General features: G+C 49.8%; 1 protein-coding gene across 12 annotated transcripts in view; it reads left to right on the top strand.

The window, feature by feature from the left end:
* The window catches only part of CELF1 (CUGBP Elav-like family member 1), an 86999-nt gene extending 79396 nt beyond the window's left edge, over positions 1-7603 (top strand). For 7 of the 12 annotated variants that reach the window (XM_040980238.1, XM_040980239.1, XM_040980242.1 and 4 more), the window contains 3 exons: positions 807-950; positions 1308-1474; positions 4688-7603. In XM_040980238.1, coding sequence (XP_040836172.1) covers positions 807-950; positions 1308-1435 — 272 coding nt within the window. In that variant the 3' untranslated portion in view covers positions 1436-1474; positions 4688-7603. Of the gene's footprint in view, positions 1-806; positions 951-1307; positions 1475-1561 lie in introns of all 12 variants that reach the window. The other 5 variants (XM_040980234.1, XM_040980233.1, XM_040980232.1 and 2 more) reach the window with 1 other exon arrangement.
* Positions 7604-14373: the final 6770 nt, after the last annotated feature.

Genomic DNA, 14373 nt, shown 5'->3' with positions numbered 1-14373 from the left:
TCTGTATCCCATATTAGAGAGTCTAGTTCTGGCTTAGTTACTGCTCCGAATTCCAGCTTGCTGCTAATATAGCGGCAAGGCAGCATGTGGTGGCTAAAGTACTTGGGCCCCTCCCGTCCATTTGGGGGACGTGGACGGAAACTCAGCCCCTGGCCTCAGCCAGGCCCAGCCCTCACTTGTGCAGGCATTTGAAGAGTGAGCTTATGGATGGAAGACCTCTGCTCTTTGTCTCTCTCTCTCCTTCCCCTCCCCTCCCCCTTTCAAATAAAATGAAAGTCGTTTTTAAAAATTTTAAGTATTTCTTTTCACTGAAGTACAGTCTGCACATAATTGGAGCCACACATGTGGGTGTGCCATTCTGAGCCTTGATAGACAGCTCTGTAACAAACACCACAGACATAGCTTTTCTGTTCCCAGAACTGTCCTGCTCTTGCTTCTGTCTCCTATCTGCTTACCCTGTAGTTTCTAGGTACCACTTTAAAATCTGTTTTGTTTGATAACCTGTGTATCTGTAGTGTCTGTTTTACTGCTGCACACACAGATCTACCTGGTTTGTCACTCCCAGCCCACCCCACTCCTGCAGGGTAGAATTGTAACTTCCCTTATTAAGACATAACATGGCCAAACCTGTGGGACACAGTCTATTCCAGCGATTGCACTCTGGTGTCTGCTTTGTGTAGACACTCTGTTTAGTTCCCTGGACGCACCTCTGTGGACAGCTTTAACAGTGACAGTGAAAGAGCACTAGTGCATGGTGGTAAGTGAGCTTGACACTGATGCTTTCCTCATGGATGGGTCTTTGGCAGGTCCCGAGGGAGCCAACCTGTTCATCTACCACCTGCCCCAGGAGTTTGGAGACCAGGACCTACTGCAGATGTTCATGCCATTTGGGAATGTTGTGTCGGCCAAGGTTTTTATAGACAAGCAGACAAATCTGAGCAAGTGTTTTGGTAGGTTGGTTTCTCTTCTGTTCTGTGGCAGGGTGGGATTAAATATCTGATCACTGAGAAAAAGAGAATTAACTGATTACCGAAAGAACTGGATGTCTCTTGGCCTTTGAGCCTCAATTTGCTCGTTTCTGTGGTGGGGATGATTTCTGACCCCAGCACTGCTCCAGAGGGAAAAGGAACATGCAGAATGGCTTTTCAAAACAGACAGAAACAAACACAGATTAAGAACTCCTGATACAATTTCCAGAGTTCCTTTCCAGCTGGAAAATAATTAGAATTTGAGACTAAACACCTAACTGGCCCCTGAGGTAAGGGAAGCCGCCTTCTATCTTGACCTTGGCCTCTGCTTGTACACAGGTTTTGTAAGTTATGACAATCCTGTTTCTGCTCAAGCTGCCATCCAATCCATGAACGGCTTTCAGATTGGCATGAAGCGACTTAAAGTGCAGCTCAAACGTTCAAAGAATGACAGCAAGCCCTACTGAGCGTGCTCCTCTCTGAGACTGAAGTGAGAGGGTCTTCTGGTAAGTGGGGAGGAGCACCCTTACTGATCGGAAGCCCCGAGGCTGTGTGTTGGCAGCCCCGGACCCTGATCCCTGCCACTCTCGCAGGCACAGCTGGCCCTGAAGACTCGGCTGCTGCCTTCTGTGGGAGTTCGCTTCGTACAGAGGACAAGTTTGTGCTTTGGTTTCCAGTGTTTTACTTTGGAGTTTAGGTGCCATATCCTGAGGTGTTTTTTTTTTGTTTGTTTTGTTTTGTTTCCCCCCTTTTTTCTCCCCCCCCCCAACCCCTCTTTATTTAAAGTTTGCTGTGTTTGTAACTATTGTGTGTTGAAAAGGACCAACACCGAACCACCCGGGGGAGGGGAGAATGGGGAAACATTCTTAAAAAATTAGAATTTGCCCCAGACCACCCCGTGAGAAGAGAGGACTGAGTTGAACCAAAAAAAAAGAAAAAGGAAACTAAACTAACTGCCCAGATCTCCCCTAGTGCGAGACTGGGTGGGGTGAGAACTGACATCCAAGCGCTGAGGGGCCGGAGGACAGTGGAGATGGCGTGGCCCCTGACACAAAGCAGCTGGGTGCAGCACGCCTCTGCAGCTAGCTGCCTTCTGTGGAGATTGGAATTTTTTGCCACCAGTATATCAGATTCTTGGCTTGGATTTCCGCTCCTCTTTCCTAACAGGGGCTTAGTAATTCTCTGGAAATAAAGCAACTGTTAAATTAGACTGACATATTCAAAGAAGCAGGAAGACATAAGCCATTACCAGCTTCCCTAGCCAGCATTGGATTGGCCCTCCCTGGCTGGTGGCTGTTTGAGAAAAGCAGCCACAGAGGTCATTTTTAGTTCATTGCAACACCAAATGAGACCATGGCCCATGCCCAACAGGTTCTTGTATAGACAGCCTCTGTGGGAGACATTGGCTGGCGTCCCTGCTTTCAAGGCACCACCACAGTGGTGTCTGACTGAAGGGGGAACCTGTTCTGGGCAGAGGAACCAAAAGCCATTTAGTTGGAGGAATGGAAATTGGCTTCTTAGTACACCTAAACCAGAAGATGGCTTCAAGCCAGGATGCTGCATTTACCAGTGGTCAGAACTTAGCATTTAAGAGAAATCCGAAGCCCACGCTTGCCTCCTGGGCCGAGGCGTCCCAGCTCTGGATTCCCACAGGCCCTCTGCTAACCACTGCAGCCCCATCTGTGCGCTCGGGGACAGAGGAGACCAGGACGTTTACATGCTCAGTGGGGCTTTAGTGTTCATTTACCTCAGTATTACTGTGTTCGTTTTTGTCTTCATGCTTACAGTTAGCTAGCTCCCTGCTGCCTTCCACCGGTCTCACTCCAGCTCTTGCTGGTCTCATACCTAGCCTCTGGGCTCTGCCTCTGCTACAAAACATGCCATGGCAGGTGGAGAGCCAGGAAGGATGCCCTTGGTGGTGTGCACCCAGCCCAGGTGGCCCCAGGCGGGTAGGGTTAACAGCACAGTCGGGCTGTGTTCCCAGGTCCCTGGAATCTTGAACCTCAGAAGTGTCAGTGCTGACCCCTTACAGCAGAAACGGGAGGAAAGGGGTTGGTTTGCTAGTGAGTCTCGTGGGGTGCTCTCCTTGTCCTGCTGCTCCCATGGGTAGCAGACAGGGAATGACCATCTCGCTGTTGCACAGGTAGTTGGTGGTGTTGGATTATCCCATCAAAGCAGGGACAGCTTGATCCCTTCTCATAGTGATAACTTGAGTCCGTTGTCCTCGTAAGAAACGTGAAGCATACACTTGTTAAGCTGAACCACGTAAACTTGAATTCTGCGCACTGGGAGAAATGTGTCCTGTGTTTCAAAGGATAAAACTGTTCTAAAGGCTTCCAGGGTCATGATGGGATTTTTTAAATAAATGCAAAAAAAAAAAAAAAAAGGAAAGAAAGAAAAAAAAAAACAAAAAAAAAAAAGAAAAAAAAATGCTAGGTTGGGGAGGCGCTGTTCTGAAATCCCAACCAGCTGGAACCAAGAATGTCGTTTCTATTTTTATAGAAGTTTTATACAGCTCCGGGGTGGAGAATATTTATTACCTAAATTATATCTCTGGAAAAGGCCAGGATTTTATAGAATCCAGAATGTGATTGTTGTACACACAGGGTGCTGTGTATGATTGAAACTACTGACTTTCTGTGGCCCGTTTGCAGCCCAGCTAACCTGCCCAAGGGGAAGGCATTAATGCTGTGAATTGGCAGAGGAGAGAGCTGTGCTCCACAGGGTACCTGCCAGTGCTGTGCTACAAACCTTCTTTTCTGTCTTCCTCCTCAGCCAGAACTCTCCTCCCATTCCACTCTCCTCCCTGCCACTCCTCCCCTATTTTGCCATTATTTGTCCACAGTTTTTGTCCTGGGCTCCAGGATCTCACCCCTTTCCTGGTGACCTGCGAGGCAAGGGTGCCACCCACCTGCCTTTTACACGGGGTCAGGGGAGCACCATCCTTGCCCAGAGCTTCTCAAAAGCACTCGTCCAACGGGGTCCCAGGCTCCGAGGCACTGCCATGTCCCCCTCCTCCCAGCCCAGGGAGCCAGCACAGTAGCAGCACTGCCCTGAGCACAGTTCTCTCTGCAGGCCAAAGATGGTTTTCTGAAGAAGCTGCTCCTCTACCAGTCTCACAGTGTGAAAGGGCTCAGCTCAAGAGTGGAAACTTGCAGTCAAGTCTTAGGCAGTCCTTGTCTGTCTGTGGAGGTTTCACTTAAAATGTTGTTTTCTGCTCTAGTTGTGTTTCATACTTGGGTTACATCATGAAATTGATTTGCCTTGAATGCAGCCAGACTACTGTCTCCTTGGTGCCACATGAGTGGCCGGGGCCTGCATGGAAGCTAAGAGCTTGGATTTCTGGGAACCCAAAAGGCCATCCCATAGGGTTCAGCAGAAATCCTGGCCCTCTCCCCCATCTTCTGTCCTCCCTGGGTCTTGAGGCCTGATCCCCCAAGACCCTCTTCTGAGGGTTTGGCACTTCACAGGAAATCCAAGCCTTAGGTTCCCTCCTGTCTCTGACAAGTGGATGTTCTCTTGGTGTCCTCCATGTCCTTTTTGACTCTCCCTGTGTCCATCGTTAGCATGTGCAGAAATTCCCTGTCGTTGCCCAGCCCCGCCCGCCTCCTCATTCCAGGGCTGCACAGTCAGTGGCCTGCGTCCTCTCTCTCTGTTTGGATGTATTGCTCTGTGTAACTCAGTGGGTCTCCCTCTTTCTGGTTTGTTTTTTTTTCTAGATTCCTGCCGTTTGTTCATCGTTGTGCCTAAAGCATGTCGATGTGGCGTCAAGTACATCGTCCAAATCCCTGTCTCTTCAGCTTCTCTGATGCTTGAACTCTCACCTTTGACCTTGTGTTGACCTTTGATGCTGATGTGTATTTTTATTATGTTTGTTTCTTTTCTTTGTTTTTTCTTTTTTCTTTCCTTTTTTTTTTTTCCCTTTTGTGCTGCCAAATTGGTTTTGCTAGAACGACTGCTGAAGGGGAAATATTTAAACTTGCATTTGAATATAAAAAAATCTATTTTTCTAGAACTTCATAAGATAACCACTTGATTTTGTGATTCCAATTCTTTGTAATTGTCTTCAGAGCAGCCCTACTAGCACATACCGTGTGATGTTTGTATCTGTGAACACACAGCCAGTCCGTTTCTAGGCTTCGTTTCTCTGTGTGCTTAGTTTTAAAAAGACAACTTTGAAGTAAACAATGAAATAATAAAAGATGTCACTGAAACCTTGGAGGCTCCTGAACACATTTTGCTGACGTAGTTTGTGGGGCTTGAGGAGACTGCCTGTGTCGTGCTGATTTTGGTTTTTCCGAGTTCTCACCTGCAGAGAACATCAAACCCCTCTCCTTTTTTGGCCGCAGCCTTCAGTTTGGGCCCCAGCCAACCCTTTTTCCTTCGTGCTCTTTTTTTTTCCCCCCCTCGTTATTTGCTTTCGTGGTTGTTCCCCAGAGTGACCCTGTGGGAGCCGAGCCGTGTACCCCTTTTTCCTTCCCCTTGCCCTACTGGGCTCACCTCCGTGCTTCTTCCTTCAGTCTCCACAGCAAAATGTGATGCTTTGATTTTTTTTGTTTCGTTTTGTTTTGATACTGATTTTGTGGTTTTGTTTTGGATTTTTTTTTCCTTTCTTACTAAGAGTATGCCCAGAAAAAAAGAGTTGTGCATGTTTCCTGCTGTTTCTTCACACCTCCGTATATATCCCCCTCACCTCTCTGTTTTCTATAGTATGTGCAAGAACTGACCGATTTAAAAGGGTTTCAAAGAAGCTGTTTTAAATTGCTGTGGGGTTGATGATTGTTTTCAAGATTGTACTGTTTTACTTGGAAGTGGCAGCTCCTCCTCCATTGCCCATAAGGCGTCTGCCTGTGCACTTGGACTGTCACCTCCCTGCGTGGCCTCCAGCTCTCAGCGGGGCATCCACCAGGCTGGCTGCTCTATGAAAGGGGGGAGGGGGCTGGAAAGGCACAAGAAGCAAGATAGAACCCAGAAGGTGGCTGCGGGTGGGCATGAGGCTTAGCGCATCAGGAGTAATGGCCTAACCACCTCTTCGGAGGTCATCTGTGCACTAAGCGCTTTTCCTAGGTGACAAGCACAATACTACAGTCTTCACACTGTTTACAGCCCTGGGCACCGACATCCCACACTGGCTCTTCACCACTGCTCTGCTCTTGCTTAGCTAGCGGGGTAGGGGAGAGGGGGGAGATTGCTTATTTAAATTAGGTGGAGAGCCAAATAGCTACTGTCCCTAGGTGCCAGGCAAGCCAGTTCTTTGGTTCCTCATGGGGAACCTACCCTCTTCTCTTGTGGCATCATCCAGCCTCAGGGTTGGGGAGATTTGAGTTAGAATGTGAATGGAGGAGAGACTAGAGAAGAAAGAGCCCAAGATGCATCTGGGTGGGGTGAAGGGGTGGATCTGCAGGGAAAGGAGCTTACACTAGATGCCACCTGCCCCCAAGCTGCTAGCCAGTGAGCTAGTTGGAGGGAAGGGTGGAGCCAGGGAAAAGGGATAGGGAAGGTAGAGGCACTATTGAGTGTCATCCATGCTGGGGTGGGTGGAGCAAAGGATCCCATGGGAAGGTCTGCTCTGAGGACCCGCCCCGGTTGCCCAGTATTCCACTGGAGCAGCAGGAGGGAAGGGCAGCCTCACAGAGGCCCTTGTGGGGTAAGATACTTCCTTCCCTGGAGGGGTGATTGGATGGAGAGAGCCCAGCCCCACCAGCCCCCAGCCTGAGAGACTGCTGTGTGCCCTACAGTCTCACTGCACAGGGCCGCCTCTGTCGGCAGGGGGCGCCGAGCCCCTGCCTGTGTTGGGAGAAACCGCGTTTGCCAATGTATGAGGAGCTGGGGAAAACCTGTGGATAAACCAAATGCCAAACGTTGGCCGTTGTTTCCTTTTCCTTTTCTCACTCTGGTTGTTTTCATTGTTCTGTGGTGGTTTTCATGGATTTGAGACCCTGGAGCGGCAGCTGCCTTTCTGATTTCCAGCTGCTTTTTGTGAATAATTTAAAAAGAAAAAAAAAAAGAAACTTTACATTTTGGAGACAAACCTGTGTGAGTTTTTTATTGGTACAAACGTTGTATTTAACACTAGGGGTTTTGTACAGTTTTTTGCCTTTTCTACTAGAAAACAATGTAAAGTGATTTCACAATGTGAAGAGAAAAAAAATTGCCACTATGACCAAACGCACAGTCTGTTCTGCAGCCACACCGGGATTCAATCAACTCAGAGTCGTGATTCAGCCGTAGAGATGCTTTTCCTTTACCTTGTTTGAGCTTTTCCTTTCTTTCTTTGTTTTGATTTGCAAAAGAAAATGTCTTTTTGTGTGAGCTTGTGTTGTACTCTGTAGAAAATTATGGATTTTACTTTAATGGTTTAAAAAAAAAAAGGCAAGAAGAGCCCCTGTCGCTTTTCTTACCTAATCACAGAGTTTGTGTAGTGGATTTAAAAGAAAAAAAAAACTTGTTACAAGTTTGGAGCAAAGGAGTATGTGTTTAAAAGGACTCGCCTTCCTTTTTTGTGTGTTTTTCCTTTTGTTCCAGTGGGGAACCTAAATCTGTTTTAATTGCACAGACACACAGACAAAAAGTCATTTTGTATCTGCCAAGTGTGGTACCTTCCTTTGTTTATTTGCTATTAAACTGTTTGAGAAGAACGGATGTTGTCTGTGGAGTTCTTGCTTGTGGGCCTGGGCAGTGGGCTTGGTGGTGTTCCTGAGGGAATCCAGCCACCCACCCCCCCACCTCCTTAGGTTCAGTGGATGTTCTGGCTGGCACTCAGCGGAACCCACTCAGGGTTCCTACAGCAGAACAGTTTCCCTCCGGAGAGCTGTTTGTCTGTAAAGGCGCCTTAGAGCTTCTGTGGGGAGTCACACTCTGGCGGCCATGTGCTGCTGATCACTGTTGGATCCAGGACCTCCCGCTGCGGCCTCTTCAGACCCCTGGGAACGTCAGGTTTGCTTAACCACAGGAGGCTGTAACTGCATCTGCATGCCTGTGCACAACTGCTGCCATGTCCATCCTAGAGGCCTGCAGCTCCTTACCCAGTTCAACCTTTCCCTCAGCATCCCTCAGTGTGGGGGTGTCTGGGGTAGCATCACATTGGGCACCAGCTTGTGATGTAAACTGGCTAAGTAGGGACTCAGGACAAACATGTGGTCTCCCTTCCACCAAGCCGGGACATTGAAGACTGAAGAGCTAGCCAGTACCGCAGCCCCACCGACTTGATTTACCCAGATTTCACCCAGCATTCCCCAGAGTCTGGGTCCTGTTTGATGGCCACTCTGGCTCTCCCAAAAATTAAGTGGCAGCAGTTAGGCACTGTGGCACAGCTGTGGGATGCTGGCATCCGGTGTGCAGTGCCTTCCTCGAAACCTGGCTGCTCCACACGGCTGGGCCAGGTTCCTGCTGACGCTAGCCTTGGAGGTGGCAAGGAATGCACCAGCTGCCTAGATTCCTGACGTTCCTGTGGGAGATTCGGACAGAGTTCCAGGCACCTGGCTTCATTCTGACCCAGCCCTGACTGTTTCAGGCATTTGGGGAGTGAACCATTGTTTCTGAAAATCTTTCTCTGTGTTGATCGGCCCCTCAAATAATTAATAAATTTGTCTGTGTGGAGAGGGGAGTCTGTCTTTTAGTGGGTTCTGCATTTCAGACCTTTTGGTTCACTACCCTGTTTGTACTGAAAGTCTGTATTTCCAGTCAGAACTGTGCATGGCCCTAGCTCAGGGTCAGTGGCTACTGCTGCCAGATGCGGGCAGGAACGCATAATGTGCCTTGTACCGTCCAATCTTTCATTTCCTCCCTGAGGTGGTAGCTTCTGTTCCAAACCCTGTTTTACAGGTGAACAACCACGTAGAAAGAAAGGGCTGGGAATTCAACAAGACCACCTGAGTCCAGAGTCCTTTTGCTTCACTACTGCTCGGCAGAAGTTAAGCAAAGGGCCATCAGGCAGCATCAGATGACCTGTCATTCATCTCGGGAGATGGTCCTTTTTCGTCTAGGCTCCTGAGTGGAACTTAGTGGCCTCTGACTTGTGCTTACTGCAGTTTGCCCACCTCAGAGGGGTTGGTCACCCAGCACTGCCACTGGCCAGCTGGCACACCCGGATCAGGGCACACCATCCATAGGGAGTGAGGAGGTCCTGTGAAACACTCGATTATCCACAACTAGTTCTTTCACAGAGCTGATGCCAAGTCAGCTCTTAGTTCCCCCAGTGTGTATGTGTAGCACAATTGATATTACACACCTACCATCTTGACATTCCCCCCCCCCCAGATTTATTTTTGTTGGAAAAGCAGAGTTACAGAGAGGAGAGACAGATCTTCCATTGACTGGTTCACTCCCCAGATGGCCACAACATCCAGAGCTGAGCCATTTACTCCCCAAGTGGCCACAATGGCCGAAGCTGAGCTGATCTGAAGCCAGGAGCCAAGAACTTCCTCCAGGTGTCCTATGCAGATGCAGGGTTCCAAGGCTTTGGGCAGACATTGGCTCTGAGGGCTTAATAGCTGCAGCTGGGGGTTCCTGTCTGGGGTCCTCCCTGACACACACTGGAAACTCAAGTGGCACAGGACCCTGGAAAGCAAGTTCTGGCACCAACTTCATCTTGCAGTAGGTCCCCTCGTGAGCTGCCTTACCAGGCTCAGGAGCTGTATAAGCGAAATTCCTGTGCAAGTGGCTGCGAGGAACTTGGCTGTTTTCTGGCTATGAGCAGCTCTGGAGAATTCAGGGACTGGTAGTCGACGATCAAAAAATTGAGTATAAAAATGACATTCTGGGGTTTGTCGATACTATATTATAGTGGTTTGAGCCCTCACCACCCACCTGCTAGACCTGGACTAAGTTTCATGCTCCTGGAGGCCCATGAGGAGTGAAACAAGTCGACAAGTAGCTCCTTGCTTCTGAAATACAATGCATTTCTTTTAGTCTGGAGATGGAAACTTCTAGAAGGTCAAGCTGTGTCAAACTCTTACATTGTTGTCAGGGAAAAGTCACCAGAAAGCTCTTGGACAAGGCCAGCGCCATCTTTTTGTGTTTCTCATTTACTTCTCAGGTATGTACTGAATGCTCCCCTGCATCCCCCGTGAGGAAGTGAGGGTCTTGCTTCCACAGGGCTTCATTTTGAGGATGGTGGAGGCTCACTATTGCAAGACTCTTTAGCAGTGAGGAAGTGAGCGTGAGCAAGAGAAATGAAACTCCAGATGGTGGCGGGCTGGGAAGATCTCCTGAGAGGAAGGCTCATTCCCAGAGGTGAAGGACAACCTGGTCTTTAATTTCCTTCCTGGTGGCTTCTCCTCCCCCCCCCCCGGGCCGGAGCTGTTCAGTGAGCACAGCATGGGAGAGCGAGAGGAGCTGAGTGCTGGCAGCCAAAGTCAGCGAGGACAGAAAAAGGGAATGCAGCGAGGTGCAGGTGCCAGGCAACCTGCAGACCCTGCTGAGGAATGCGCAAGCTATCTCGGGAAGACACAGCCTGAGGGGCGCAAACCTGTAGGACCCGGGCTGAAATGGGCATGTTACAGACGCCACTCTGGGGGCATATCATTTCAGAACAGTTTTGAAGAGAATCAGGTGTACTGTACATTTCTACTTCTCAGGTTCCAGCTCAAGAACATGGATGGCCTGAGGCCAAGACTACATCCACCACTCTACTTGCGGCAGAGGAAATCAAACCACGCAAGACATGAGATGACTTCAGGAGCCCTGCTCAGCTCCCCAAGGAGCAGGGGCCTCTCCACCCTGCTCCCACCCCAACTGACACCAGTCTCCCCAAGTGTGAATCACAGAACTCTGAGAAAGCATTCAATTGGCACTTTTTGTTAATGGTTATGCATTTTAAAGATTTATTTACTTTAATTGGAAAGTCAGAAAAACAGAGAGGAGGAGATAGGAAGATCTTCCATCCAGTGATTCACTCCTTGAGTGACCGCAAAGGCCGGAGATGAGCCAATCTGAAGCCAGGAGCTAGGAACTTCCTCCAGGTCTCCCAAGCAGGGTCCCAAGGCTTTGGGCCCTCCTTGACTGCTTTCCCAGGCCACAAGCGGGGAGGTGGAAGGGAAGCTGGGAGCTGCTGGGATTAGAACCAGCGCCCAAATGGGATCCCAGTGCCTTCAAGGTGAGGACTTTAGCCGCTAGGCCACCTGCAGAAAGTGAAGCCAGCCCAGATGTCCATCAGCGTTTGATGAATACATAGGCAAATATGTCAAACCTGGGACTGTTACCCCACCCTGAGAAGGCAGGAAGTCCTGATCCATGGCAAACATAGCAGAACCTTGAAAATATGCTGTGTGAGAGAGGCTGGTCCAAAAAGCCACACATCCTATGCTCCCATTTCTTAAAAAGTGTCCAGAGTGGGCCCTGACGCTTTAGCCTCGCAGCTGAAGTCCTCATCTTGCGTGCGCCAGGAAACCGTGTGGGTGCTGATTCATTTCCTGGCAGCCCAACTTAACATTCAGCTCCTTGCTTGTGGCCTGGGAATGTGGTAGAGGATGATCCAAGGCCTTGGGACCCTACACACACTAAGAGAACCAGAAGAAACTGCTGGATATTGGCTTCAGATCAGCTCTGCTTCGGCCATTGCAGCTGCTTGGAGAGTGAATTAGCAGATGAAAAGATCTTCCTTGCTGTCTCTCTTCCTCTGTATAATCTTACAAAAAAAAAAAAAGCATCCCGAGTGCAGTTTCTAGTTCCAAGTTACTAAGTGGAGTGAACCAGATGGTGACTCTTTTTTGTTCTTTCTTGTAGTATAAATTTTATTTTTGATAATTTTTACATATTTGATTAAGGTGCGAAGGATCAAGGGCTAGAGGAAAGTGGATGAGACCATTGTTTTCACATTCTCTTCTTCCTGTATCTGGGGGAAGGGGAGGGATAAGCAGAGAAGCCACACCCAGCCTTCCAATCATCCCAGGGTCCCCGGTGTGGGGCATGCTCCAAGGGTTCTGCTAATGTGGTTTTGTGTGTGTGTGTGTGTGTTTTTTTTAAGATTTATTTATTTTTATTACAAAGATATACAGAGAGGAGGAGAGACAGAGGAAGATCTTCCATCTGATGATTCACTCCCCAAGTGAGCACAACGGCCGATGCTATGCTGATCCAAATCCAGGAGCCAGGAGCTTCCTCCAGGTCTCCCACCCGGGTGCAGGAACCCAAGGCTTTGGGCTGTCCTCGACTGCTTTCCCAGGCCACAGGCAGGGAGCTGGAAGGGAAATGGAGCTGCCGGGATTAGAACCGGCACCCATATGGGATCCCGGGGCGTTCAAGGTGAGGACTTTAGCCACTAGGCCATGCCACTGGGCCCAATAGTGCAATAGCTCTATATTGTTGCTGATTTTGCCACACCAATCACGGTGAAATCTCTCCACTGGCTGACATAATCCACCTTAGAGTCTCTGCCCAAATTTTCACTGGCAACGCTTGGCTGGGGTAGTTGATCAATTTGTTCTGTCTTCTCTGCTATGGTACTGAGTGTCCTCTGCAGGCTCCATAGTGCTGCCATATCCTCCATGTGCACTTGGATATCCACTGCTCCGTCTGAGCCACCGAGGAGGCCTGGCTCTGACACATGCACTCCGCAGTCAGACTGTGGAACCTGCAATTTCCTTCATGGTTGGAGTTCTTGAATCCAGCGGTTCATCAAGGAGGCTTTCCAAAGAAATCTGAGGTCGTCAGTTGATCCCTGACCTGATTGGTGTGTGCTTGTCAGTACAGAGTCCGGCACAGTCTGTCACCCAAATGAGCCTTCATGCACACTGTTAGTTGCAATTGCTGGGTCAGTTGTCTCCAGCCCTGTCTTTTACGCGAACTAATGGGTGTTGCAGTCCAGCTCGACCCTGCCCACCACACACTTGGCCCCCATGCAAGCCAGTGGGAGTTGTAGCCTAGTTGGAGCGACCTGTAATAACTTCTTCCAGTCTTGCCCCCTGCCCTGGTTCCTGTGCTTACCAGTATGTACAACAGACTGCTGCAGTCTGTCCCACATCCCATTCAGCTCTCATACATGTTAATGGTCAGTGAAGCCTAGTTCAACCCAACCAGCCCCACTATCCAGCCCACACTTGTGCCAGCAGGTACCACTCTCTGTCTAGCCATGCCTGTCCCAGTCCTGGTTCTCATGCTCTCCAATGGGAGTGGCAATTCAAGAGGGAGGTGCCCACTATTTCTTTACTGAGTCCATCTCTTATTCTAGCAGGAACAGTAGCCTTTTTGGCCCTCACGCATTCTGGTTCTTACTGTTGGGTGCTATAGCCCAGCCAAGCCTAGACCACACCCAGACACAGCTCAGCTCACGCATGACTCAGCAGGGATAGAGACCTAGCCCAGCTCATCCTACACCTATCCCAGTTCTCATGGTCACCAGTTGGTGCTGGTGTCTAGCCCAGTCTGGCGCACACCAGACACACTTGTGCCAAGGGAGACTGAAGCCATGTCCAGACCATACTGCAGCCCCCACTCTGGCCTCCACACTTACCAGTGGGACCCACAACCCAGCTAGTGTGCTCCCCAACCTGGCCTGATCCCAGCCATAGATCACGCACGTGCCAGTGGTTGCTCTGACTCAGCTTGGCACAGCCCCTCCCCTGTCTTGGCCTTTACCTTCAGGAGCTGCAGCCTAGACGAGCCCAGCCAGTCCCCAGTCCCAGCTCTCTCTGGAGGGTGCTGCAACCTGGCTTTGCTCAGTCTGCTCACATCCCTGCCTCATGCAAACCAGTAGGTATAGCAGCCTAGCCCGGCATGACCTGTACTTCATCCTGGTTTCTGCACTTGCCAGCAGGCTATGATTTGTTCAGACCTGCGCAGTCTGCCCCCTTCCAAAACCAACTCACACACTTGCCAACGGATGGATCTACCCTGCTTAGCCTGCCCAACACCCAGGCCTGAACCACATGCTCATCAGTGGAAGCTCTGACCCACTAGGGGAGTTTCCCAGGTTCTCCTGTTCAGGCCACTCTCAGACCCAGATCTCACGCATGTCAGCAGGTGCTTGGTCCTTCCATGGCATGGCCTACCCCATCTGTCCTGGCCTTTGCATGAGTTGGTATGAACTGGCCCACCCCCACCCTGTTTTAGGGTGCTGATGTGGGTGCTGCAGCCAGGACCTGCCGCGCTTGTTCCCAGCCCCAGCACTGGTGAGCATTGGTGAGTTACATGGTCATACCTAGCTCAGCCAATCACCATCCCACCTCTCAAGCTAACCAGTGGAGCTTGTATTTCCACAGGGTTGGGCACACTTGTCCCTCACAGAATTCACTCCCGGACCTGGTTCTCTTGCTTGCTAGTTCCAGGCTCCTGGCTTGACCTGGCCCAGATCTGACTATTGTGGGCATTTTATAAGTAGAATGAGCAGGTGGAAAAGCTCGTTCGTTCTGTTGTTCTCTGACTCTCTCTGGCTTTCAAATAAATAACCTTAAAATAAAACCTCTTA

The sequence above is a fragment of the Ochotona curzoniae genome, unplaced genomic scaffold (assembly GCF_017591425.1).
Source record: "Ochotona curzoniae isolate NIBS_2020 unplaced genomic scaffold, NIBS_Ocur_1.0 contig_3432, whole genome shotgun sequence".
Lineage (NCBI taxonomy): Eukaryota > Metazoa > Chordata > Mammalia > Lagomorpha > Ochotonidae > Ochotona > Ochotona curzoniae.
This window is presented reverse-complemented; position numbering and strand designations above follow the sequence as displayed.